The following is a 24,971-nucleotide window of genomic DNA, read 5'->3' as shown; positions in this document are numbered from 1 at the left end:
ATGTCTGTCTTAGCATCGCTGGTCAAATGTGAAGACACTCTGGCAAATTCAATGGGGGTCTGGCGGCAGATTTCTTGCCAGTGGTGTAACTTGAATCCCTCCCTGTTAGTGTTGTTACACCTCCGACAACACACCGACGAGGCATGATGTCTCCAAGGTTCCAAAAAATAGTTGAAAAAATGGAAAATAACAGAGCTGAGACCCGGTGTTTGTAATGTGAAAATGAATATGGCGGGTGTGTTACCTCGGTGACGTCACGTTCTGACGTCGTCGGTAAAAGACCGATAAACAGAAAGGCGTTTCATTTGCCAAAATTCACCCATTTAGAGTTCGGAAATCGGTTAAAAAAATACATGGTCTTTTTCCTGCAACATCAAGGTATATATTGACGCTTGCATTGGTTTGGTGATAATGGTCCCCTTTAAGCACACTTTGTAGTATCGTTAAATGTAAGAGGAGGAAGATTCTGATTGTATCAGTTTACAGCAGGGGTGTCAAACTCATTTTAGATCGGGGGCCACATGGAGAAAAATTCTCTCCCAATTGGGCCCCATGTAAAATCACGGCAGGGTAACTTAAAAATAGAGACAACCTCAGCTTTTTTTCTTTGTTTAAAAACAGAACAGGCACGTTCTAAAAATGTACAAATCACAATATTGTTTTTTTTACACTTACATGTTGCGGTTAATAGTATTTGTCGTTATTTAGATTTTTGGGAAAAAATTATGTGATAATGTTAATCAGACAACTCATTGGTATTCATTTTTCAAATTCTCAAGATAAAAAAACATCAAAATCCAATTACAGGATGTTAGTTATGTAGTTTTCTAATTATATTCGACTGGTGCACGAACGTGGTTTATTTTATTTTTTTTTACATATGTAGCATCATCTACAAAGATACAATGATATAGGGCTGGGCGATACATAGATATATACGATATATCGCGGGTTTGTCTCTGTGCGATGTAGAAAATGAGTATATCGTTATATTCGAGTATACGTTCTCACGCAGTTGCTTTTAGCTGCGGCCATTACACTTCAGGCTCTTCTCTCATTCTCACAGACAAGCAGGCGCACATTCTTACATACGACACGTCACATACGTGTCCGCCCTCACCCAGCAGAGAGGTAGCAGACTGGGCTACGTTAGCCACTAACGTAGCCCAGTCTGCTACCTCTCTGCCGTACGAGTGGGAATACGAGAGAAAGAAGGTGCGGATCTGCTAACAAATGAAGGAAGACTTAATTCCCAATAAAAACAGCAAGGGGTCCATCGTCTGGCGGTGGTTGGGCTTCAAGTGGGAATATGTCGAACAGACAACTGTAATTTGTCAAGTGTGGGGCAAAAGCGTTGCTATAAAAAGTAGCATTACTGTTAATATGTAGCATCATTTGAAAAGTCACTCGCTAGAGAATGAAGAGAATTTCCTAACGTTCGTAGTAACATACCACATAGTGAAGGATGAATACTATTTGATTTCCTGTTATGCAACTCATTTTTATTTGACACTTAAAATGTCTCTGACAATCTTTCAATTTATGTTTTGGAAATGACTTGAATGTTTGTGCCATTGCTTAATAACTTTAATAAATACACTTTTGGTCAATTGACTTAATTGTGATTTCTCTCTCTGCATGAAAGTTTAAAAGTAGCATATATGAATGCAGTATGAAGAAGAATGTTTGAATGTAGACACATAGAATCATCATACTGCTGTCATTATATGCATCAAGTCTTCATTCAAGGCCAAGGCAAAATATCGTAATATATATTTGACACCCCTGGTTTACAGTAACGGCCTTCTGTGCCAGGATTTTACTTTTGCCATCCTGTTGAGATAATCACCAATTGAAAATGGTCACAGTATAAATACAAATATCAGGGTTTGTACATGTTTTCCATGGCCAAGTTCAAGCACTTTTTAAGGACTTTCAAGATCAGTTTTCCAGTATGCTTCAAAAGGCGAAAACCAGTGTGAATCCATTCATAGCCTTGTTGTTTGAGGTCACCAAATGCTGTCAGTAGGAAAAATATGGAAAATTTGCCAAAAACCTAAGCCTAACATTGAAGCAGCAGTTATTAACTGAATGGGGCATAGAAAATGAAGCAGTGTTTCTGTGGACTATTCAATGTCATTGGTGTTTGCAAACATGTCTCTATGTGTGTTTTCTTTCTTCAAATTTCTTGTTCTTTTTCTTAGTTAAAGCACTCAATGACATAGAACAGCAAGGATTGATTTACATTGTATTTGTGCTTGTAAACTGCACAATGTGATATAAATACACGCAACCTCAAAATGTCAATTTCACTCATTTATTAACAAAACAGTTCCACATTAATATGGAAAATGGGTTATACTTGTATAGCACTTTTCTACCTTCAAGGTACTCAAAGCACTTTGACACTATTCTCACATTCTCCAATTCACACACACATTCACACACTGATGGCGGGAACTGCCATGCAAGGCCTTCACCACGACCCATCAGGAGCAAGGGTGAAGCGTCTTGCTTAAGGACACAACGGACGTGACGAGGTTGGTAGAAGGTGGGGATTGAACCAGGAACCCTCAGGTTGCTGGCACGGCCACTCTCCCAACCATACCACGTCGTCCCCAATATAATGATAATAAATTAAAGGAAAATATGTTGTCTGTTTCGCAACACCTCAGTCACCTTTCATTAAGCATATGCAGCCATATAACTGTGGCTATGATAAGAAATGAACAAAAATACAAAAGTTTACTTTTTTTTATGTTAACTGAGGTAGCCAGACAAGTTAAGTAGACAACGAAAATAATAGAGCAAGAAATGCATACAACTACAAACTCATTCATGTTAACTCAGCTCTCAGTTGTGGAAAAAGTTACAAAATATACATTACATGACCTTCACAGTACCAACAAGTCCAATAATGTAACCATTTTAATGCAAAAACGGCAAAATGTTACTTGTTTGCTTTATCTGAGGTGTAGCAAGACAAGTTAAGTAGACAACCAAAATAACGGAGCAAAAAAATACATGGAACCATGTTGGATTTCCTTTTGGTCCATGTTTTATCCAAAGTTTGTATGTCATTTTCCGTCCAATATTCATTAAAACGACAACCTCCCAACATGATGGACCGATGCACCACTGTCCTCTTGGAGGCGACACAGAGCCACAACAACCTAATGTAAGGGCTTGTGCAAAGCCAACAGATCAAGTGGGTAGCTTTCATTTTTAAGGACACTTATTTTTATTTTTTCCCATTTTATAATTAGCCTATTGAGCCAGACTGCCGAGAAACATGATGAACATTTCCAAGCACTTAAAGTCCTACTGAAAGCCACTACTAGCCACCACGCAGTCTGATAGTTTATATATCAATGATGAAATATTAACATTGCAACACATGCCAATACGCCCGCTTTAGTTTACTAAATTGCCATTTTAAATTCCCCGTAAGTTTCTTGTTGAAAACGTCGAGGAATGATGAGGCGTACGCGTGACGTCACGGACTGTCAGAAAATATCAGCGCTGCACCACTCGTGGCTAAAAGTCGTCTGCTTTCATCGCATAATTACACAGTATTTTGGACATCTGTGTTGCTGAATCTTTTGCAATTTGTTCATTTAATAATGGAGACGTCGAAGAAGAATGCTGTTGGTGGAAAGCGGTGGATTGCAGCTGTCTTCAGCACCGAGACACAGCCGGTGTTTCTTTGTTTGTTGTGAAGCGGAGCGGTCAAGTGAACATGTTTCTCTACGTCAACCAGCATGTTTTTGGATGGGGAACTTGTGATATACATCTTACCGGAGAAATCATTGGATTATTTGTTGTGCTGCAGCAGCTGTTAAAAAGGCAGCTGTGAGCTTGGCTCCTCGGCTTCTCTCTGAGACACTGCGTGTCACCGCAGCCATCCGACGTCGAGATATGTCTTTACAATCTTTAAAATCTCACTAAACACTATTAAAACAATAAGCAGATAAGGGATCTTCCAGAATTATCCTAGTAAATGTGTCTAATTACATCTGAAACGCTCACACTGCCACCGCCCGGAACCGTCGCTTTTTATTTTTTCCTAGTCCTTCACTATCAATATCCTAATTCACAAATCTTTCATCCTCGCCCAAATTAATGTGAGATTGTCGCTTTCTCGGTCCGAATTGCTCTTACTGCTGGTGGTTTCCATTGTAAACAATGTGAATATGTGTGGAGCCCTGCAACCTGTGACGTCACGCGCACATCGTCTGCTACTTCCAGTACAGGCAGGGCTTTTCTATTAGCGACCAAAAGTTGCAAACTTTATCGTCAATGTTCTCTACTAAATCCTTTCAGCAAAAATATGGCAATATCGCGAAATGATGAAGTATGACACATAGAATGGACCTGCTATTCCCGTTTCAATAAGAAAATATCATTTCAGTAGGCCTTTAACCCCAAATTCAAGCATTTTTTAAAACTTTGATAACACGTTCAAATTAGAGCTGGGTCATATATCGAATATACTCGATATATCGTGGGTTTGTCTCTGTACGATACAGAAGATGACTATATGGTGATATTTGAGTATTTCTCAAGAAAGTTGCTTTTAGCTACGGGCATTACACTACATACTTTTTTCACTCTTTCTTGTCTCTCCTTCTCACAGACATAAAACCAGCGCACCTTCTCACATACTGTTGCGTGTGTTAACGTCATACGCTCTCGCGGAGCAGAGGCAGGAGCATGGTAAAGTTAGATGTGGTGCGGTGCGATTGGTAATACGAGAGAAAGAAGGTGCAAATCTGGTACCAAATGAAGGAAGACTAATTTCCAAGAAAAACAGCACAGGGTCTATGGTCTGGCTGTGGTTTGGCTTCAAGCGGGAATATGTTGAACAGAGAACAGTAATATGTCAAGTATGTGGCAAAAGCGTTGCTACAAAAAGTAGCATTACTGCTTTTTGGTAGCATCATTTGAAAAGTTACCCGCTAGAGAATAAAGAGTGCTTGAAACACTAAGTCAACATCTTCGTTCCCTGCCACACCCACAAAATGCCGATGCAACCATTTCCAGATCAATACCGTATGAATAAAATAGTCAACAACAGGAGATAACGTACGCAGGAACCTACCACATAGCGAAGGACATACACTATTTGATTTCCTATTATGCAGCTCATTTTTATTTGAGTTATTAAAATATTTTGTGTGACATCATGTACGTTATTTGTTTTAAAATATTGTAGTAGCATTCTGTACAAAAAGTGCACTCTTAATTTAGTGTTGCTTTGATATGTCACCTTAGTGACATCATGCACATAAGTGCACTTATAGGTTGTTTTAAAATGTCTTTGACAATCTTGCACGTTCTGTTTTGGAAATGACATGAATGTGAGTGTGAATGTTGTCTATCTGTGTTGGCCCTGCAATGAGGTGGCGAGTTGTCCAGGGTGTACGCAGCCTTCTGCCCGATTGTAGCTGAGATGGGCACCAGCGCCCCCCGCGACCCCAAAGGGAATAAGCGGTAGAAAATGAATGGATGGATGAATGTTTGTGCCACTGATTAATAACTGTTTAATAAATACATCCATCCATCCTTTTTCTACCGCTTATTCCCTTTGGGGTCGCTGGTGCCTATCTCAGCTACAGTCAGGTGGAAGGCGGTGTACACCCTGGAAAAGTCACCACCTCGTCATCGCAGGTTTAATAAATACAGTTTTGGTAAATTGACTAAGTTGTGATTTCCCTCTCTGCATGAAAGTTTAAAAGTAGCATATATTAATGCAGTATGAAGAAGAATGTTTGAATGTAGACACATAGAATCATCATACTGCTGTCATTATATGTATCAAGTGTTCATTCAAAATATCGAGATATATATCGTGTATCGTGACATGGCCTAAAAATATTGAGATATTAATAAAAGGCCATAGTGCCGTCCTAATTGAAATCCAAGCATTTTCAAGGTTTTTAAGCAGACCCTGAAATATTTAAATAAATGATAAATGGGTTGTACTTGTATAGCGCTTTTCTACCTTCAAGGTACTCAAAGCACTTTGACACTACTTCCACATTCACACACTGATGGCGGGAGCTGTCATGCAAGGCCCTAACCAGCACCCATCAGGAGCAAGGGTGAAGTGTCTTGCTGAAGGACACAACGGACGTGACAAGGTTGGTTCTAGGTGGGATTTGAACCAGTGACCCTCGGGTTGCGCACGGCCACTCTCCCAATGCGCCACGCCGTCCTATTTATCAGCTTACAAAATACATCTTGATGCTTACATTGTAAAAATGTCAGTATTTAGGCTCTTGGAAATGTATTTTACCATTCAAACATAGTAATATGTGGAACATTGTAGTTGTGAGTCAGTACACAGCAGTGGTTTTCAAATGGGGTACTTGAAGGTATGCCAAGGGGAACGGGAGATTTTTTTTTAAATATTCTAAAAATAGCAATTCAAAAATCCTTTATAAATCCATCCATCCATCCATCCATTTTCTACCGCTTATTCCCTTTTGGGGTCGCGGGGGGCGCTGGCGCCTATCTCAGCTACAATCGGGCGGAAGGCGGGGTACACCCTGGACAAGTCGCCACCTCATCGCAGGGCCAACACAGATAGACAAACAACATTCACACTCACATTCACACACTAGGGCCAATTTAGTGTTGCCAATCAACCTATCCCCAGGTGCATGTCTTTATAAATATATTTATTGAATAATACTTCAACAAAATATGAATGTAAGTTCATAAAGTGTGAAAAGAAATACAACAATGCAATATTCAGTGTTGACAGCTAGATTTTTTGTGGACATGTTCCATAAATATTGATGTTAAAGATTTCTTTTTCTGTGAAGAAATGTTTAGAAGTAAGTTGATGAATCCAGATGGATCTCTATTACAATCCCCAAAGAGGGCACTTTAAGTTGATGATTACTTCTATGTGGAGAAATCGGCATTTATCATTCAATCCCTTGTTTATTTTTCAACAAGTTTTTAGTTATTTTTATATCTTTTTTTTCAAATAGTTCAATAAAGACCACTACAAATGAGCAATATTTTTGCACTGTTATACAATTTAATAAATCAGAAACTGATGACTGATTGGTGCGGCGTCTTCAGTAATGTGGACACTGTATCGATCCGTTGCGGTAAAGAAGGAGCTGAGCTGGAAGGCAAAACTCTCAATTTACCGGTCGCTCTACATTCCCATCTTCACCTATGGTCATGAGCTTTGGGTTATGATCTAAAGGACAAGATCACGGGTACAAGCGGCCCAAATGAGTTTGGGTCTCTCCCTTAGAGATAGGGTGAGAAGCTCTGTATTCCGGGAAGAACTCAAAGTAAAGCCGCTGCTCCTCCACATGGAGAGGAGCCAGATGAGGTGGTTCGGGCATCTGGTCAGGATGCCACCTTAACGCCTCCCTCGGGAGGTGTTTAGGGCACGTCCAACCGGTAGGAGGCCGCGGGGAAGACCCAGGACACTTTGGGAAGACTATGTCTACCGGCTGGCCTGGGAACGTCTCTGAGGCTGAGGAGAGGAAAGACTGGGCTTCCCTGTTTAGGCTGCTGCCCCCGCGACCCCACCTCGGATAAGCGGAAGAAGATGGATGGATAAACTGATGACATAGTGCTATATTTTACTTCTTTATCTCTTTTTTTTCAACCAAAAATGCTTTGCTGTGATTAGGAGATGAACTAAAAGAATGTTCACAGTACATCACTGAAGCACTGCTCTACAGTAACAGGTTAGACCCTTTGACTAAGACGTGATTCTGCTGCACTTTGGTTCTGTTTAGCACGTCCAATGAGTTTTAAGAACGCATTTGAGCATTTAAGCCAAGTTTAAGTCAACATAGTTTGAAAGGAGGATAAAAAAGGAGGAAAACTAGCCTTTTGTGGTGAGACCGAGTTGTAGTAGACAATGGCCGCCTACCCTGGTGCCGAATGACCCAGAACGTTAGCCGCTTCCCCGCCACATTTATTGGTCTTGGCCGCCCTTATTTCAAACAAATGTCATTCACAAAAGGAATGTATAGCAAATTGTTACGCTTCGGCCTGCTAAAAAAAAAAGAACCAAAGTGGAGGCGCCTTTTTCTCTTCACTTCAAATGTCTCCATCTTGGATGGAAGTCTTCAGAGCTACGTGTCCTCCGTGGGGGGCAAACATGGAGCAAACATGGAGCAAACATGGAGCTCCTCAAGTAAGAGGAGAAGAAACAGAAAGGAGGCGACCATGACATCCTCTCCACCACCATTGTTGGAAGACACACTAGCTAAACACGAACAGAAAAGAGACGACCACCATTGTTTGACGACACACTAAGTAAAAAAGAAAGAGAAAAGAGACGACCACCATTGTTTGACGTCACACTAAGTAAAAAGAAAAGAGAAAAGAGACGACCACCATTGTTTGACGTCACACTAAGTAAAAAGAAAGAGAAAAGAGACGACCACCATTGTTTGACGTCACACTGGCTAACCCGCTCACACTTGCTTCTATTCTTCCGTCCAACGTCTCCGTTAAAACCGCCCTCCCGCTCATGTTCTCCGCCGGCCTTCGAAGACATGAATGAATGAGAGAAGAAAGAGCACTACTTACTTATGGCAGAGTGTCCATGCAGGTATTTCTCCCACTTTCCACTTTCTTTCAGCTCGGCCGTGGAAGCCCACGAAGCCACGCCTCCGCTACAAACCAAGCCCCGCCCCTTGCTTCCATTCCATCCGTGCTCGGCGGAAGAGGCGGGGCTTGTGTTTTTTAAAAAACCTCACCACCGGAACTACTTTTAGAAATGCACACAAAACACCTTTTTGGAATATTCTGGAAGGTTTAAAGCTGGGGTCACCGGAAGGAGAGACAAGGAACTAGCAAACATTTGGAGTGAATTTGGCGGCGGCGAGAGTGTCTAAATCTGTTTTGGCGGTTGAGCAGAAGCTGTTTTGTGACTGGATGGAGATGGAAGGGGATAGTGACGGCATGTATGAGGATAGTATGGACATGGATAGGACTAGGGGGGGAGTGAAGGAAAGTCCATGTATGAGGATAGTATGGACATGGATAGGACTAGAGGGGGGAGTGAAGGAAAGTCCATGTATGAGGATAGTATGGACATGGATAGGACTAGAGGGGGGAGTGAAGGAAAGTCCATGTATGAGGATAGTATGGACATGGATAGGACTAGAAGGGGGGAGTGAAGGAAAGTTCATGTATGAGGATAGTATGGACATGGATAGGACTAGAGGGGGGAGTGAAGGAAAGTCCATGTATGAGGATAGTATGGACATGGATAGGACTAGAGGGGATAGTGAAGGAAAGTCCATGTATGAGGATAGTATGGGCATGGATGGGACTAGAGGGGGGAGTGAAGGAAAGTCCATGTATGAGGATAGTATGGACATGGATAGGACTAGAGGGGGGAGTGAAGGAAAGTCCATGTATGAGGATAGTATGGACATGGATAGGACTAGAGGGGGGAGTGAAGGAAAGTCCATGTATGAGGATAGTATGGACATGGATAGGACTAGAGGGGATAGTGAAGGAAAGTCCATGTATGAGGATAGTATGGACATGGATGGGACTAGAGGGGGAGTGAAGGAAAGTCCATGTATGAGGATAGTATGGACATGGATAGGACTAGAGGGGATAGTGAAGGAAAGTCCATGTATGAGGATAGTATGGACATGGATGGGACTAGAGGGGGGAGTGAAGGAAAGTCCATGTATGAGGATAGTATGGACATGGATAGGACTAGAGGGGGGAGTGAAGGAAAGTCCATGTATGAGGATAGTATGGGCATGGATAGGACTAGAAGGGGGGAGTGAAGGAAAGTTCATGTATGAGGATAGTATGGACATGGATAGGACTAGAGGGGGGAGTGAAGGAAAGTCCATGTATGAGGATAGTATGGACATGGATAGGGGACTAGAGGGGATAGTGAAGGAAAGTCCATGTATGAGGATAGTATGGGCATGGATGGGACTAGAGGGTGGAGTGAAGGAAAGTCCATGTATGAGGATAGTATGGACATGGATAGGACTAGAGGGGGGAGTGAAGGAAAGTCCATGTATGAGGATAGTATGGACATGGATAGGACTAGAAGGGGGGAGTGAAGGAAAGTTCATGTATGAGGATAGTATGGACATGGATAGGACTAGAAGGGGGAGTGAAGGAAAGTTCATGTATGAGGATAGTATGGACATGGATAGGACTAGAGGGGGAGTGAAGGAAAGTCCATGTATGAGGATAGTATGGACATGGATAGGACTAGAGGGGATAGTGAAGGAAAGTCCATGTATGAGGATAGTATGGACATGGATGGGACTAGAGGGGGGAGTGAAGGAAAGTCCATGTATGAGGATAGTATGGACATGGATGGACTAGAGGGGGAGTGAAGGAAAGTCCATGTATGAGGATAGTATGGACATGGATAGGACTAGAGGGGGGAGTGAAGGAAAGTCCATGTATGAGGATAGTATGGACATGGATGGGACTAGAGGGGGGAGTGAAGGAAAGTCCATGTATGATGATAGTATGGACATGGATAGGACTAGAGGGGGGAGTGAAGGAAAGTCCATGTATGAGGATAGTATGGACATGGATAGGACTAGAGGGGGGAGTGAAGGAAAGTCCATGTATGAGGATAGTATGGACATGGATGGGACTAGAGGGGGGAGTGAAGGAAAGTCCATGTATGAGGATAGTATGGACATGGATAGGACTAGAGGGGGGAGTGAAGGAAAGTCCATGTATGAGGATAGTATGGACATGGATGTGACTAGAGGGGGGAGTGAAGGAAAGTCCATGTATGAGGATAGTATGGACATGGATAGGACTAGAGGGGGGAGTGAAGGAAAGTCCATGTATGAGGATAGTATGGACATGGATAGGACTAGAGGGGGGAGTGAAGGAAAGTCCATGTATGAGGATAGTATGGACATGGATAGGACTAGAGGGGGGAGTGAAGGAAAGTCCATGTATGAGGATAGTATGGACATGGATGGGACTAGAGGGGGGAGTGAAGGAAAGTCCATGTATGAGGATAGTATGGACATGGATGGGACTAGAGGGTGGAGTGAAGGAAAGTCCATGTATGAGGATAGTATAGACATGGATAGGACTAGAGGGGGGAGTGAAGGAAAGTCCATGTATGAGGATAGTATGGACATGGATAGGACTAGAGGGGGGAGTGAAGGAAAGTCCATGTATGAGGATAGTATGGACATGGATAGGACTAGAAGGGGGGAGTGAAGGAAAGTTCATGTATGAGGATAGTATGGACATGGATAGGACTAGAGGGGGGAGTGAAGGAAAGTCCATGTATGAGGATAGTATGGACATGGATAGGACTAGAGGGGGATAGTGAAGGAAAGTCCATGTATGAGGATAGTATGGGCATGGATGGGACTAGAGGGTGGAGTGAAGGAAAGTCCATGTATGAGGATAGTATGGACATGGATAGGACTAGAGGGGGGAGTGAAGGAAAGTCCATGTATGAGGATAGTATGGACATGGATAGGACTAGAAGGGGGGAGTGAAGGAAAGTTCATGTATGAGGATAGTATGGACATGGATAGGACTAGAAGGGGGGAGTGAAGGAAAGTTCATGTATGAGGATAGTATGGACATGGATAGGACTAGAGGGGGGAGTGAAGGAAAGTCCATGTATGAGGATAGTATGGACATGGATAGGACTAGAGGGGGATAGTGAAGGAAAGTCCATGTATGAGGATAGTATGGACATGGATGGGACTAGAGGGGGGAGTGAAGGAAAGTCCATGTATGAGGATAGTATGGACATGGATGGGACTAGAGGGGGGAGTGAAGGAAAGTCCATGTATGAGGATAGTATGGACATGGATAGGACTAGAGGGGGGAGTGAAGGAAAGTCCATGTATGAGGATAGTATGGACATGGATGGGACTAGAGGGGGGAGTGAAGGAAAGTCCATGTATGATGATAGTATGGACATGGATAGGACTAGAGGGGGGAGTGAAGGAAAGTCCATGTATGAGGATAGTATGGACATGGATAGGACTAGAGGGGGGAGTGAAGGAAAGTCCATGTATGAGGATAGTATGGACATGGATGGGACTAGAGGGGGGAGTGAAGGAAAGTCCATGTATGAGGATAGTATGGACATGGATAGGACTAGAGGGGGGAGTGAAGGAAAGTCCATGTATGAGGATAGTATGGACATGGATGTGACTAGAGGGGGGAGTGAAGGAAAGTCCATGTATGAGGATAGTATGGACATGGATAGGACTAGAGGGGGGAGTGAAGGAAAGTCCATGTATGAGGATAGTATGGACATGGATAGGACTAGAGGGGGGAGTGAAGGAAAGTCCATGTATGAGGATAGTATGGACATGGATAGGACTAGAGGGGGGAGTGAAGGAAAGTCCATGTATGAGGATAGTATGGACATGGATGGGACTAGAGGGGGGAGTGAAGGAAAGTCCATGTATGAGGATAGTATGGACATGGATGGGACTAGAGGGTGGAGTGAAGGAAAGTCCATGTATGAGGATAGTATAGACATGGATAGGACTAGAGGGGGGAGTGAAGGAAAGTCCATGTATGAGGATAGTATGGACATGGATAGGACTAGAGGGGGGAGTGAAGGAAAGTCCATGTATGAGGATAGTATGGACATGGATGTGACTAGAGGGGGGAGTGAAGGAAAGTCCATGTATGAGGATAGTATGGACATGGATAGGACTAGAGGGGGGAGTGAAGGAAAGTACATGTATGAGGATAGTATGGACATGGATAGGACTAGAGGGGGGAGTGAAGGAAAGTCCATGTATGAGGATAGTATGGACATGGATGGGACTAGAGGGGGAAGTGAAGGAAAGTCCATGTATGAGGATAGTATGGACATGGATAGGACTAGAGGGGGGAGTGAAGGAAAGTCCATGTATGAGGATGGTATGGACATGGATGGGACTAGAGGGGGGAGTGAAGGAAAGTCCATGTATGAGGATGGTATGGACATGGATGGGACTAGAGGGGGGAGTGAAGGAAAGTCCATGTATGAAGACGACATGCTAGTGCAAAAACTGCAACAAAATAATAAAGGAAAAAATCGAAGTGGGAGAATGAAAGGGGGCAAGAGGAGTCGTGACAGGAATCCCAAGAGGAGAACATTTATATGATCTGAAAAGAGAAATAAAAGGAGGAACTGTCACTATGATGAAAAAAATGATGGCATTTAGGAACAGTGAAAAGACTGAGAGTGAATCCGTGCTAGTGCAATTTGCAGAGGAGGTCCTACCAGAGAGAATCATGATTGGGTATCTAAGCTTCTATGTTAGAGCTTACGTGCCCCCCCCCAGTACGTTGTTTCAAGTGACAACACTATGGGCACATAGTAGTGTGTGTCATGCTAAGATGAGATGTGGACGCTGTGGAGGAGAGAATGAATATGGACAATGTGGAGAAAATGAACAGGTCAAGTGTTGTAATTGTGGCGGGAATCACACAGCAGCGTATGGGGGCTGCATCAGAAGGAAACAGGCAAAAGAAGTACAGCAAATCAGAGTTGAAAGAAATATTACATACGCAGAGGCAGTTCAAATAAGAAATCAAGAAAGTGCAGAACAGGACAGAAGTGAAAATAGTTCAAGAAATAAAAAACAAGAGGCAGCAAATACAGGAATTTCCATGGACAAACTAGTTGTATTCCTGGCTTACGTAATAAATTGTACAGAACAGGCTAGAAACAAGACTGAGAAAATCAAAATAATTGTCAAAGCAGCAGCAAAGTTTTTAAATGTAAAAGAACTATCCTGGGACCAGGTGCAAGGTGAGCTACAGAGAGTAGACCAGACCGAGTCATGTGACCACAATCCAACGCCATGTTCATTGTTCAGTGGAATGCCAGAAGTTTGATAGCAAACGGACAGGAATTAAAGGGATATATTAATAATATGAAAAATAAACCACATATAATATGTATTCAAGAAACATGGCTGAAGCCAAAATGAAACTTTATAATAAAAGGATATATAACGATACGTAAAGATAGGAATGATGGGCAAGGAGGAGGATGTGCCATATTTATTAAGGAAGATATGCATTATTCAATATTAAAAGTAAAACAAGAACTAGAGATAGTAGGAGTAGAAGTATGGAATAATAAAGAAAGATACAAAGTACTAAACTTCTATAATCCATGCAAGAAATGAGAAATTCACCAACTAGAAACAATAATGGAGCACTGGAGTGGCAATATTATTTGGTGTGGTGACTTTAATGCACATAGCACAATGTGGGGTGAAAGGATGACTGGAATGGGGAAACATTGGAAGCACTTTTGGAGGAAAAAGAAGTGGTGTGTGTGTGAATGATGGGTCGGGAACAAGGTTAGATGTCGTCACGGGTAAAGAAACAGCAATAGATTCAACACTAGTGTCACAAGGGTTAGCAGGAAAGGTGGAGTGGGAAGTAAATAAATACAGCACAATGGGAAGTGATCACTAGCCAATCTTCATTCACATAAACATAAATCAAAGGACAGAAAGCACTAGGATAGAAGGAAGATGGAAGTATGATCATGGTGACTGAGGAAAATTTAGGGAAATTACCGACATAACTTTAAAGGTGTCAGGCTTTCCCCTGACAGTTAATCTATGTTTTAGTTTTTTCCTCTGCATTTGTCTTTGTTTCCTCTGTGTTTAGTATCTCCTGTCTTTAGTTCCTGTCAAGTGCTCTTATTTTGGTTCAGTTTCCTGTTTGTCTCCCTGTCTGCTGTTGTCACCTCATCTGCGGCTGATTGGCACCTGGCCACACCTGTAGTCAATCAGCCCGCTCCTATTTGTACCCACTTTGTCTTCCAGTCAGTGCTAGATCATTGTCGTTGCCACATGTCGCTCCTGTCGTGTCAATGTCATTTTCTACTGCTCGTGTGAATGCAGCGTAGCGGTAAGCTTTGTTTGATAGATGTTTTGTAGCTTACTGTTTTTTGTTCCCTGCTTCCGATGAGTTTGTTCATAGCCCTTAGTTTGTTATATCCGCCCATGTGCGTGCTTTTTGTTTGTACCTTTTTGGGTTTGTTTCTGTCTTAGTATTTAATTAAATATGTTTTCACATTCCATGCCTGCCTCCATCTCTGCATCTTGGGGTTCGTCACCAAATAACTCTGACAAAAGGAAGTAGATATAAATCAAGATATTGAACAATTAAATACAGATATTACGGGGTGCATGATAGAAGCAGCCAAACAGAGCATACCAAGGAATAGTATAGGGAGAAGAAGGAAGATAGTGGTGTGGTGGACACAAGAGTGCACAGATGCAATACAAGAACGGAATAGAGCATTTAGAATATTGAGAAGAACACATCAAGATCAACTTCCGATATATGTCGGTTTTAAATTTGAACTATTATTTTGTTTGTTTTATGCACTTTTGTCAAAACTTTGATGTTTTTATATGGCAAATACACAACATATGCCATATTTTTTCCACATGAAACATTTTAAAGTGATAATTTTTTAGTAATAATAAATTTTAACATAGATTTTGTTTGTCTTTTTTTTTTAGCAATGGGAAAAAAAGAAAAAGTCAAAAGGAAAAAAAAATGCCTGCATTGCAGCTTTGTGTCAACATTGGCACATTTTCTCATTAGATTTCACCCAATCCCACTTCTTTTAAATGTTTTTTTTAATTTTTGCAATACTATCAGTTTTCCAATTTTTGCAGAATGTGTGGCAGGCCGGTAAACAATTAGCTGCGGGCCGCAAATGGCCCCCGGGCCGCACTTTGGACACCCCTGGTTTGAAATAATGTAGATAGGTACTTATTGTGATCAACGTTTGTTTTTGGCATTAACATTTTAGACTTTTCTTTTTACATTTTTGCACTTTTTTGCCGTTTTGCTTTATTTAAATTTCTGCTACTAGACGAGGGGTCGGCAACCCAAAATGTTGAAAGAGCCATATTGCACCCACCCATCCATCCATTTCTACCGCTTATTTCCTTTTGGGCTCGAGGGGGGCGCTGGCGCCTATCTCAGCTACAATCGGGCGGAAGGCAAGATACACCCTGGACAAGTCGCCACCTCATCACAGGGCCAACACAGATAGACAGACAACATTCACACACTAGGGACCATTTAGTGTTGCCAATCAACCTATCCCCAGGTGCATGTCTTTGGAGGTGGGAGGGGCCTATCCCTAGGTGCATGTCTTTGGAGGTGGGAGGGGCCTATCCCCAGGTGCATGTCTTTGGAGGTGGGAGGGGCCTATCCCTAGGTGCATGTCTTTGGAGGTGGGAGGGGCCTATCCCCAGGTGCATGTCTTTGGAGGTGGGAGGGGCCTATCCCCAGGTGCATGTCTTTGGAGGTGGGAGGGGCCTATCCCCAGGTGCATGTCTTTGGAGGTGGGAGGGGCCTATCCCCAGGTGCATGTCTTTGGAGGTGGGAGGGGCCTATCCCCAGGTGCATGTCTTTGGAGGTGGGAGGGGCCTATCCCCAGGTGCATGTCTTTGGAAGTGGGAGGGGCCTATCCCCAGGTGCATGTCTTTGGAAGTGGGAGGGGCCTATCCCCAGGTGCATGTCTTTGGAAGTGAGAGGAAGCCAGAGTAGAACCCACGCAGTCACGGGGAGAACATGCAAACTCCACACAGAAAGATCCCGAGCCTGGGATTGAACCCAGGACTACAGAACCTTCGTATTGTGAGGCAGACGCACTAACCCCTCTGCCACCGTGAAGCCCCCATATTGGACCAAAAATACAAAAAATAGAAAAATCTGTCTGGAGCCGCAAAAAAAAAAAAAAAAAGATCTTAGTTTAATTATCCATGATTGTCTCACACTGGCCTTGCAATGAGGTGGCGACTTGTCCAGGGTGTACGCCATCTTCTGCCCGAATGCAGCTGAGATAGGCTCCAGCGACCACCCCCTCAACCCCAAAGGGAATAAGCGGTAGAAAATGGATGGATGGATGGATGTCACACACTAGCCCTGCGATGAGGTGGCAACTTGTCCAGGGTGTACGACGCCTTCCGCCCGAATGCATCTGAGATAGGCACCAGCGACCCCCCCCCAAAAGGGACAAGCGGTAGAAAATGGATGGATGGTCACACACCGGGCGGTATAGCTCGGTTGGTATAGAGCGGCCGTGCCAGCAACTTGAGGGTTGCAGGTTCGTTTCCCACTTCTGCCATCCTAGTCACTGCCGTTGTGTCCTTGAGCAAGACACTTGACCCACCTGCTCCCAGTGCCACCCACACTGCTTTAAATGTAACTTAGATATTGGCTTTCACTATGTAAAGCGCATTGAGTCACTAGAGAAAAAGTGCTATATAAATATAATTCACTTCACACACTAGGTGTGGCGAAATTATTCTCCGCATTTGACCCATCACCCTTGATCACCCCCTGGGAGGTGAGGGGAGCAGTGAGCACCAGCGGTGGGCGCGCTCAGGAACAATTTTTGATGTTTTACCCCCAATTCCAACCCTTGATGCTGAATTCCAAGCAGGGAGGTAATAAGTCCCATTTTTTTAGTCATTGGTATGACTCAGTCGGTAGGCTCCCTTTTGTGTTTCCTCAGGCAAAACTTTTTGTTTCTTTGGTTGTTTTGCAACTTCTACCATGCTGCGTTCCATTTAAAAATGAGTAGGACAAAGCAGTGCTCGCCAAATACTCTCATCAGTGAAGCATGCGTAACAAACAGTGGGATTTCTAACAATACATGTTATCCTTCATAAAATATATCAAAACAGTCTTCTTTATCTTTTTCCATTTTTACACATCTCTGAAAGAGGTCCTGGGAGCCACTAGGACGGCGGTAAAGAGCCAGGGGTTGCTGACCAATCAACCAATTGCAGAAATGGCACCCAGAAAAAAGGCTGTTCCAAAAGAGATATTTTATCCATCCCATGTTGAGAAAAGGAAGGCCTCCATGGCATCAAACAGCCCAAAGGTAAAACATTCAGAATCTGATCAAATATAAACAAGTTGAATCTTGTAAGCCATTGGTTCGTACTCTAATCAGCAAATGAAGTTCAAAAACTTACCGAGCCCTCAATTAGTCTCCTTCCCTTTTTCAACTGGGGCAGCACGGTGGCAGAGGGGTTAGTGCATGTGCCTCACAACAGGAAGGTCCTGAGTAGTCCTGAGTTCAATCTGGGGATCTTTCTGTGTGGAGTCTGCATGTTCTCCCCGCGACTGCGTGAGTTCCCTCCAGGTACTCCGGCTTCCTCCCGCCTCCAAAGACATGCACCTGGGGATAGCAGTGGTAACAAGCGGTAGAAAATGGATGGATGGATTTATGGAGATCCATCCATCCATTTTCCCCTGCCTGATGCACCTGAACATAGTCCAGGGGCGTCCAAACTTTTTCCAACAAGGGACGTGTAGTGAAAATCAACGCATGAAGGAGTCATCTCAATATATTATTTTGTATCAAACAGACATATTTAAAAAAACAACATATTAATATTAGTATTTTTATTGATATGAACATTTTCTTTTTTTCATTACATCTTTAATTTTATTCTGACAATCTGCTAGTGCCCACAAATGGCCCCCGCAGGCTCACTTTTGACAGCCCTGATGAAGACTGTGATTCAACACTCATTGTCAATTCATTATCTGCACATTTTTGAAAACAAAACTACCGTATCTTTTGGACTTTAAGTCGCTCCGGAGTATAAGTCGCACCTGCCGAATATGCATAATAAAGAAAGAAAAAAACATATATACGTCGCACTGGAGTCACATTTTTTGGGGAAATTAATTTGATAAAATCCAACAGCAAGAATAGACATTTAAAAAGCAATTTAAAGTAAATAAAGAATAGTGAAGAAGAGGCTGAATAAGTGTAGGTTATATGAGGCATAAATAAGCAACTGCTATGTTAACTTAACATATTATGGTAAGAGTCATTCAAATAACTATAATATATAGAACATGCTATACCTTTACCAAACTATCTCTCACTCCTAATCCATAAATCCCATGAAATCTTAGACGTCTAGTCTCTTACGTCAATGAGATAAATAATATTATTTGATATTTTACAGTAATGTGTTAATAATTTCACACAAAAGTGTGAAATTACTGAGTATAAGTTGCACCAAACTATGAAAAAAACTGTGACTGATAGTCCAAAAAGTACGGTAAATTGTGTCTATAGATGTTCTCATTCAAAGTTATTAGTTTTTTTTTAATCATCCAAGACACCTGGGTTCACTTACCAAAACAAATTATTTCCATGGTACTCAGACTTCCTCCCACATCCCAAAATATGTATGTTTTGTTACATGGAGAGTAGAAACTTGTCAATTGTTGTAAATTATAAATGCTTACTGTACATATTTCCTGTGATTGACAAGTAACTAGTAGTACCGCCCCCAATATCTGCTGGGATAGGCTCCTGATAGATCATCAATTTACGGCCCACATTAAAAAAAAAAAAAAAGAGAAGTAACAATTGGAAAACAGTTTAATTCCTCATCAAGAAATCAACAGCTGTTTAAGAGAATATTTTCCAATGAAGGGAAAGAAAAGTCTGATCCAAAAGAAGTGAGCAGCCAGGACTACCAGTGCAAATTCCAGTCTAAAAAGAAACAAAAACTACTTACTACATCTTCATTTGTTGTTCATTTGTCTCACCAAGTGTTTTTTTCGTGATTGGAGGTTCATCCATCCATCCATCTTCTACTGCGGAGGGTGCTGGACTCTATCTCAGATTATGTACAGTAAATGGTACAGTATTGCACGGGACCATTTTCTCTCTCTCACATTTATCCTTGCTTGTATAATAATAATCAACCATCATATTTAATTGTCATTGCTCTTATTTTTCAACATCAGCTGTTTCTTACACGCACAAAGTTAACAACAAAAACCTCATTGAACAATAAAAAGCAAGAACATTCATTTAGTAAAAGGAAATATGACCATCTTTTCCAAAAGACCTGCTGGTACCTGACCAGACCTTAAAGAGTCCACTCGGGGCCAATCCGGTCGTCAAAACCCGCCTCACTTCAAACCAGTGAGTCCAGGAAAACAAGGCCAGGTCTAAAGCAGCCCTCGGTGTGTTGTTTGGATTAAAAAACAAACAAAAAACCTGGTCTGGGTCTGATGGGTGTTGAAGTAGGGCCCATGTCTCCTGTCAGGACGTACATCAGGCGGTCAGTAGGTGGCGTTGGTGGGCTCCCGTTGAGAGCTGAAGAGGATGTCAGCCTTGGAGCTGATGATGTAGGTGAGCAGCAGTGACGTGACAAGCACGCCCACACCCACACCCAGCGTCAGCATCTAAGCAGGAGGGACAGAAAGTTTAGTCGAGTAGTGTGGGACAACTTTCTGCCAGCCGGTAGTGTGGGACAACTTTCTGCCAGCCGGTAGTGTGGGACAACTTTCTGCCAGTTGGTAGTGTGGGACACCTTTCTGCCAGCCGGTAGTGTGGGACACCTTTCTGCCAGCCGGTAGTGTGGGACACCTTTCTGCCAGCCAGTAGTGTGGGACACCTTTCTGCCAGCCAGTAGTGTGGGACACCTTTCTGCCAGCCAGTAGTGTGGGACACCTTTCTGCCAGCCAGTAGTGTGGGACAACTTTCTGCCAGCCAGTAGTGTGGGACAACTTTCTGCCAGCCAGTAGTGTGGGACAACTTTCTGCCAGCCAGTAGTGTGGGACACCTTTCTGCCAGCCAGTAGTGTGGGACAACTTTCTGCCAGCCAGTAGTGTGGGACACCTTTCTGCCAGCCAGTAGTGTGGGACACCTTTCTGCCAGCCAGTAGTGTGGGACACCTTTCTGCCAGCCAGTAGTGTGGGACACCTTTCTGCCAGCCAGTAGTGTGGGACAACTTTCTGCCAGCCAGTAGTGTGGGACAACTTTCTGCCAGCCAGTAGTGTGGGACACCTTTCTGCCAGCCAGTAGTGTGGGACACCTTTCTGCCAGCCAGTAGTGTGGGACACCTTTCTGCCAGCCAGTAGTGTGGGACAACTTTCTGCCAGCCAGTAGTGTGGGACAACTTTCTGCCAGCCAGTAGTGTGGGACACCTTTCTGCCAGCCAGTAGTGTGGGACACCTTTCTGCCAGCCAGTATTGTGGGACACCTTTCTGCCAGCCAGTAGTGTGGGACACCTTTCTGCCAGCCAGTAGTGTGGGACACCTTTCTGCCAGCCAGTAGTGTGGGACAACTTTCTGCCAGCCAGTAGTGTGGGACAACTTTCTGCCAGCCAGTAGTGTGGGACACCTTTCTGCCAGCCAGTAGTGTGGGACAACTTTCTGCCAGCCAGTAGTGTGGGACACCTTTCTGCCAGCCAGTAGTGTGGGACACCTTTCTGCCAGCCAGTAGTGTGGGACACCTTTCTGCCAGCCAGTAGTGTGGGACACCTTTCTGCCAGCCAGTAGTGTGGGACAACTTTCTGCCAGCCAGTAGTGTGGGACAACTTTCTGCCAGCCAGTAGTGTGGGACACCTTTCTGCCAGCCAGTAGTGTGGGACACCTTTCTGCCAGCCAGTAGTGTGGGACACCTTTCTGCCAGCCAGTAGTGTGGGACAACTTTCTGCCAGCCAGTAGTGTGGGACAACTTTCTGCCAGCCAGTAGTGTGGGACACCTTTCTGCCAGCCAGTAGTGTGGGACACCTTTCTGCCAGCCAGTATTGTGGGACACCTTTCTGCCAGCCAGTAGTGTGGGACACCTTTCTGCCAGCCAGTAGTGTGGGACACCTTTCTGCCAGCCAGTAGTGTGGGACAACTTTCTGCCAGCCAGTAGTGTGGGACAACTTTCTGCCAGCCAGTAGTGTGGGACACCTTTCTGCCAGCCAGTAGTGTGGGACACCTTTCTGCCAGCCAGTAGTGTGGGACACCTTTCTGCCAGCCAGTAGTGTGGGACACCTTTCTGCCAGCCAGTAGTGTGGGACAACTTTCTGCCAGCCGCCAACATGCCTGCAGCCTTAACTACAGTTTTAGGGCAGGGAGGATTGCTCTCACCTACTTTGTGATGTTGTTGTTATATTTAACAAGTAATAAGAGCCCTGTAAATACTCAAAAAAGCAACAATGTTAGACTTTAGGATAGTTTGAATTAAAAAGACATTTTGCTGCTCTTAACAGAGTGTTGTTGGGGTCCTCCTTGTCTAAAAGCAGAGTATTGTTGATCTACACGGAAGAATGATTTGAGGATCAATCAACAATCTCTTTATTACAAAACCAGAGCTGGACAAAATAACATGATGACAGTCCTCCTAAAAATAGACCGTGCGACTTGAAATGAAAAACCTGCCGCACGCGTACGAATAAGAATTTCAACCCTTTTGTCGCATTTTTCTTCTTAAAAGAAATCCGTCCAAAAAACTAGAGTAAAATGTTCACCCACCTGGACAGTTGTGATCAAAATGATTCAACCCCCACACAATTTTGCTGTTTTAGCAAGTTGGACATTTATTCCATATTTTGTTTCTAGTCATATCAAATAAAGATGTGTCAAATAGACAAATGCAACTTCAATTGTAACACTGTATTTTACAAAATAGCAAAAAAGGACATTTTTCTTAATATCTCATTGACAAAATGATTCAACCCCCTAGTTCCATGCATCTTTAGTACTTAGTAGAACACCCTTTGGCAGTAATGACATCCTTCAAAGGTGATACATAAGCTTCTTGCAAGCATCTCCAGTATTTTAGCCCATTCCTCTTGGGCAAAGGCCTCCAGTTCATTCATATTCTTGGGCTTGCGTGCTGCAACTGCCTTCTTCAAGTCCCACCACAGCTTTTCTAGAGGATTTAGGTCTGGCCACTCCAGAGTCTTCTGCAAGCACTCTGATGTTGATTTGGAGGTATGCTTGGGATCCTTGTCCTGTTGGAAGGTCCAACGTCTCCCAAGCCTCAGCTTCCTCACTGACTTCATGACATTTGCAGCTAATATATCCTGCTAGGAAATAAAATTCATAATGCCTTGAACGCGCTGGAGATTCCCGGTACCTGAGGCAGAGAAACAGCCCCAGAGCATGATTGACCCCCCACCATGCTTAACAGTAGGCAAGGTGTTCTTCTCTTTGTAAGCTTCATTTTTTCTCCTCCAGACATAACGTTGAATTATAGGCCCAAAGAGTTCCACTTTTGTCTCATCACTCCATAGAACAGTTTCCCAAAACCTTTGGGGTTTGTCCAGAAGATTTTTGGCATACTGGAGTCTATTTTTCTTGTGCCTGGTAGTCAGAAGTGGTGTGCGCCTGGGAGTTCTGGCATGGAGGCCTTCATCTCGTAGTGCGCGCCTTATTGTCTGGGACGAAACCTGCGTTCCCGCCTCTGCAATGTCCTGTTGTAGTTCCTCAGCTGTTACCCGGGGGTTTTCACCACTGTACGCTTCAAATACTGGACAGCAGTTGCACACAGCATCCTCTTTCTACCACGCCCAGGTAGGGTTTCCACTGTGCCTTTAGCTTGAAACTTGCAAATTATGCTCCCAACTGTGTCTCTTGGAATGTGTAATGTCTTTGCTATTTTCTTATAGCCATATCCTTTCTTATGAAGAGAAATGACCTCCTCTCTTGACTTCTTTGACCACTCCCTGGACTTCACCATGTTGCAAATACACCATTGACCATCTACAAGAAGCTGAGCGTCACTGTCTTTTTCAATCAATTTAATTGTTGCTGGTTATGGTTCTAATCACATCTACAGGTGTTTTCAACACTCGATTGAAAAGACCTAATTCAAATTCTGTTCTTAAGAGTTATGATCTTCAAGGGGTTGAATCATTTTGTCAATGAGATATAAAGAAAAATGTCCTTTTTTGGTATTTTGTAAAATACAGTGTTACAATTGAAGTTGCATTTGTTTATTTGACACATCTTTATTTGATATGACTATAAACAAAATACGGAATAAATGTCCAACTTGCTAAAACACCAACATTGTGTGGTGGTTGAATCATTTTGATCACAACTGTATAGCATGTCTGAAATAAACTCATAACCATAACCAAATGGACAAGTGATTGACGCAGAAGTACTGATCACTCTGTGCGCACAGAGCTGTGTGTGTGTCCCTTTCTCCTGTGCCATGCACAGAGGGAAACCCTGCTCCTCGTAGTTCACACACTCAGGCTGACACAGCCTTCCCAACACAGAAGAAATAAGATCGTAGTTGTAAGTACCGGTCTGTAAAAAACACTTTTTCACCACCTTAAAGCGTGACACAAACCGCACTGCGCGCTATTAACTACATAAATGTGTCTTCTGATTGCCTGCGCAGTTGCACACTGCTCACACGTCCTCTGCGCCCAGCAAATCGATGCCGTGCACAAAATCAAATCCAATCTGACCTCTAAACAAAATAAACAGATAATTTGTTCTGTAAGGTTTTGCAATGCAACTCTGTGAGTAACAGGTGACAATAGGCGGCCACAACAGATAAAACAATGTTCCTCAACACTGTTCAATTATTGCAACAACTGTTCAGGTGTTTTAAAGTACCAGTACAGTGGAAAAAGAGGTTGCCTCTATAGTAAAACTATTATCATAAACATCTGATTTATGACTAGGGGTGAGCATTGATAGGATTTTTCTGCTTCCAATTCCACTTCATTCGTTTTTTTAATTTATTCTTATTTTGAGAAAAAGAGAAAAATAAGGTGCATTAACATCATTTGTGCTCAGTGTACAAGTAGCATGACCTTTACACAGCCTAAGTGAGGGCTTAAGAGGCACAAACACGGCATAGAAAAACAGCACTTTTTTTAATATAAATATTCTGTTGAATTTAACAAAAATAATCCAATGTGAAAATTACACACGACTAACAAGGTGTCAACTCATTACATGCTAAGTTGTTCATGTCAAGCCTTCTTTTGATATAATGTTGATGTTTATTGCTTACAGCTTTTTAAAATTTTGAATTGAACATATATATATATATATATATATATATATATATATATATATATATATATATATATATATATACATATATATATAAATATATATTCCAAAATAATCTCATGGAAATGACTGCTGTTATTTGTTTATAATATTAAGACATT

General features: G+C 42.9%; 2 protein-coding genes across 2 annotated transcripts in view; both read right to left on the bottom strand.

Moving 5' to 3' along the window:
* vangl2 (VANGL planar cell polarity protein 2) overlaps positions 1-8,717 on the bottom strand; it is a 50,522-nt gene extending 41,805 nt beyond the window's left edge. Inside the window, exon 1 of the mRNA XM_061919582.1 lies at positions 8,575-8,717. The gene's annotated coding sequence lies outside the window, so the exon portion shown is untranslated. The remainder of the gene's footprint in view (positions 1-8,574) is intronic.
* A 10,688-nt stretch (positions 8,718-19,405) lies between these two features.
* Positions 19,406-24,971, bottom strand: part of ncstn (nicastrin) — a 32,217-nt gene continuing 26,651 nt past the window's right edge. The window contains exon 18 of the mRNA XM_061919570.1: positions 19,406-20,238. Within this exon, the coding sequence (XP_061775554.1) occupies positions 20,116-20,238 (123 nt within the window). The 3' untranslated portion in view covers positions 19,406-20,115. The remainder of the gene's footprint in view (positions 20,239-24,971) is intronic.

This window comes from Nerophis ophidion, linkage group LG14, assembly GCF_033978795.1.
Source record: "Nerophis ophidion isolate RoL-2023_Sa linkage group LG14, RoL_Noph_v1.0, whole genome shotgun sequence".
Taxonomy (NCBI): Eukaryota; Metazoa; Chordata; class Actinopteri; order Syngnathiformes; family Syngnathidae; genus Nerophis; species Nerophis ophidion.
The sequence above is the reverse complement of the archived record's forward strand: the minus strand, read 5'-3'. Positions and strand labels throughout refer to the sequence as shown.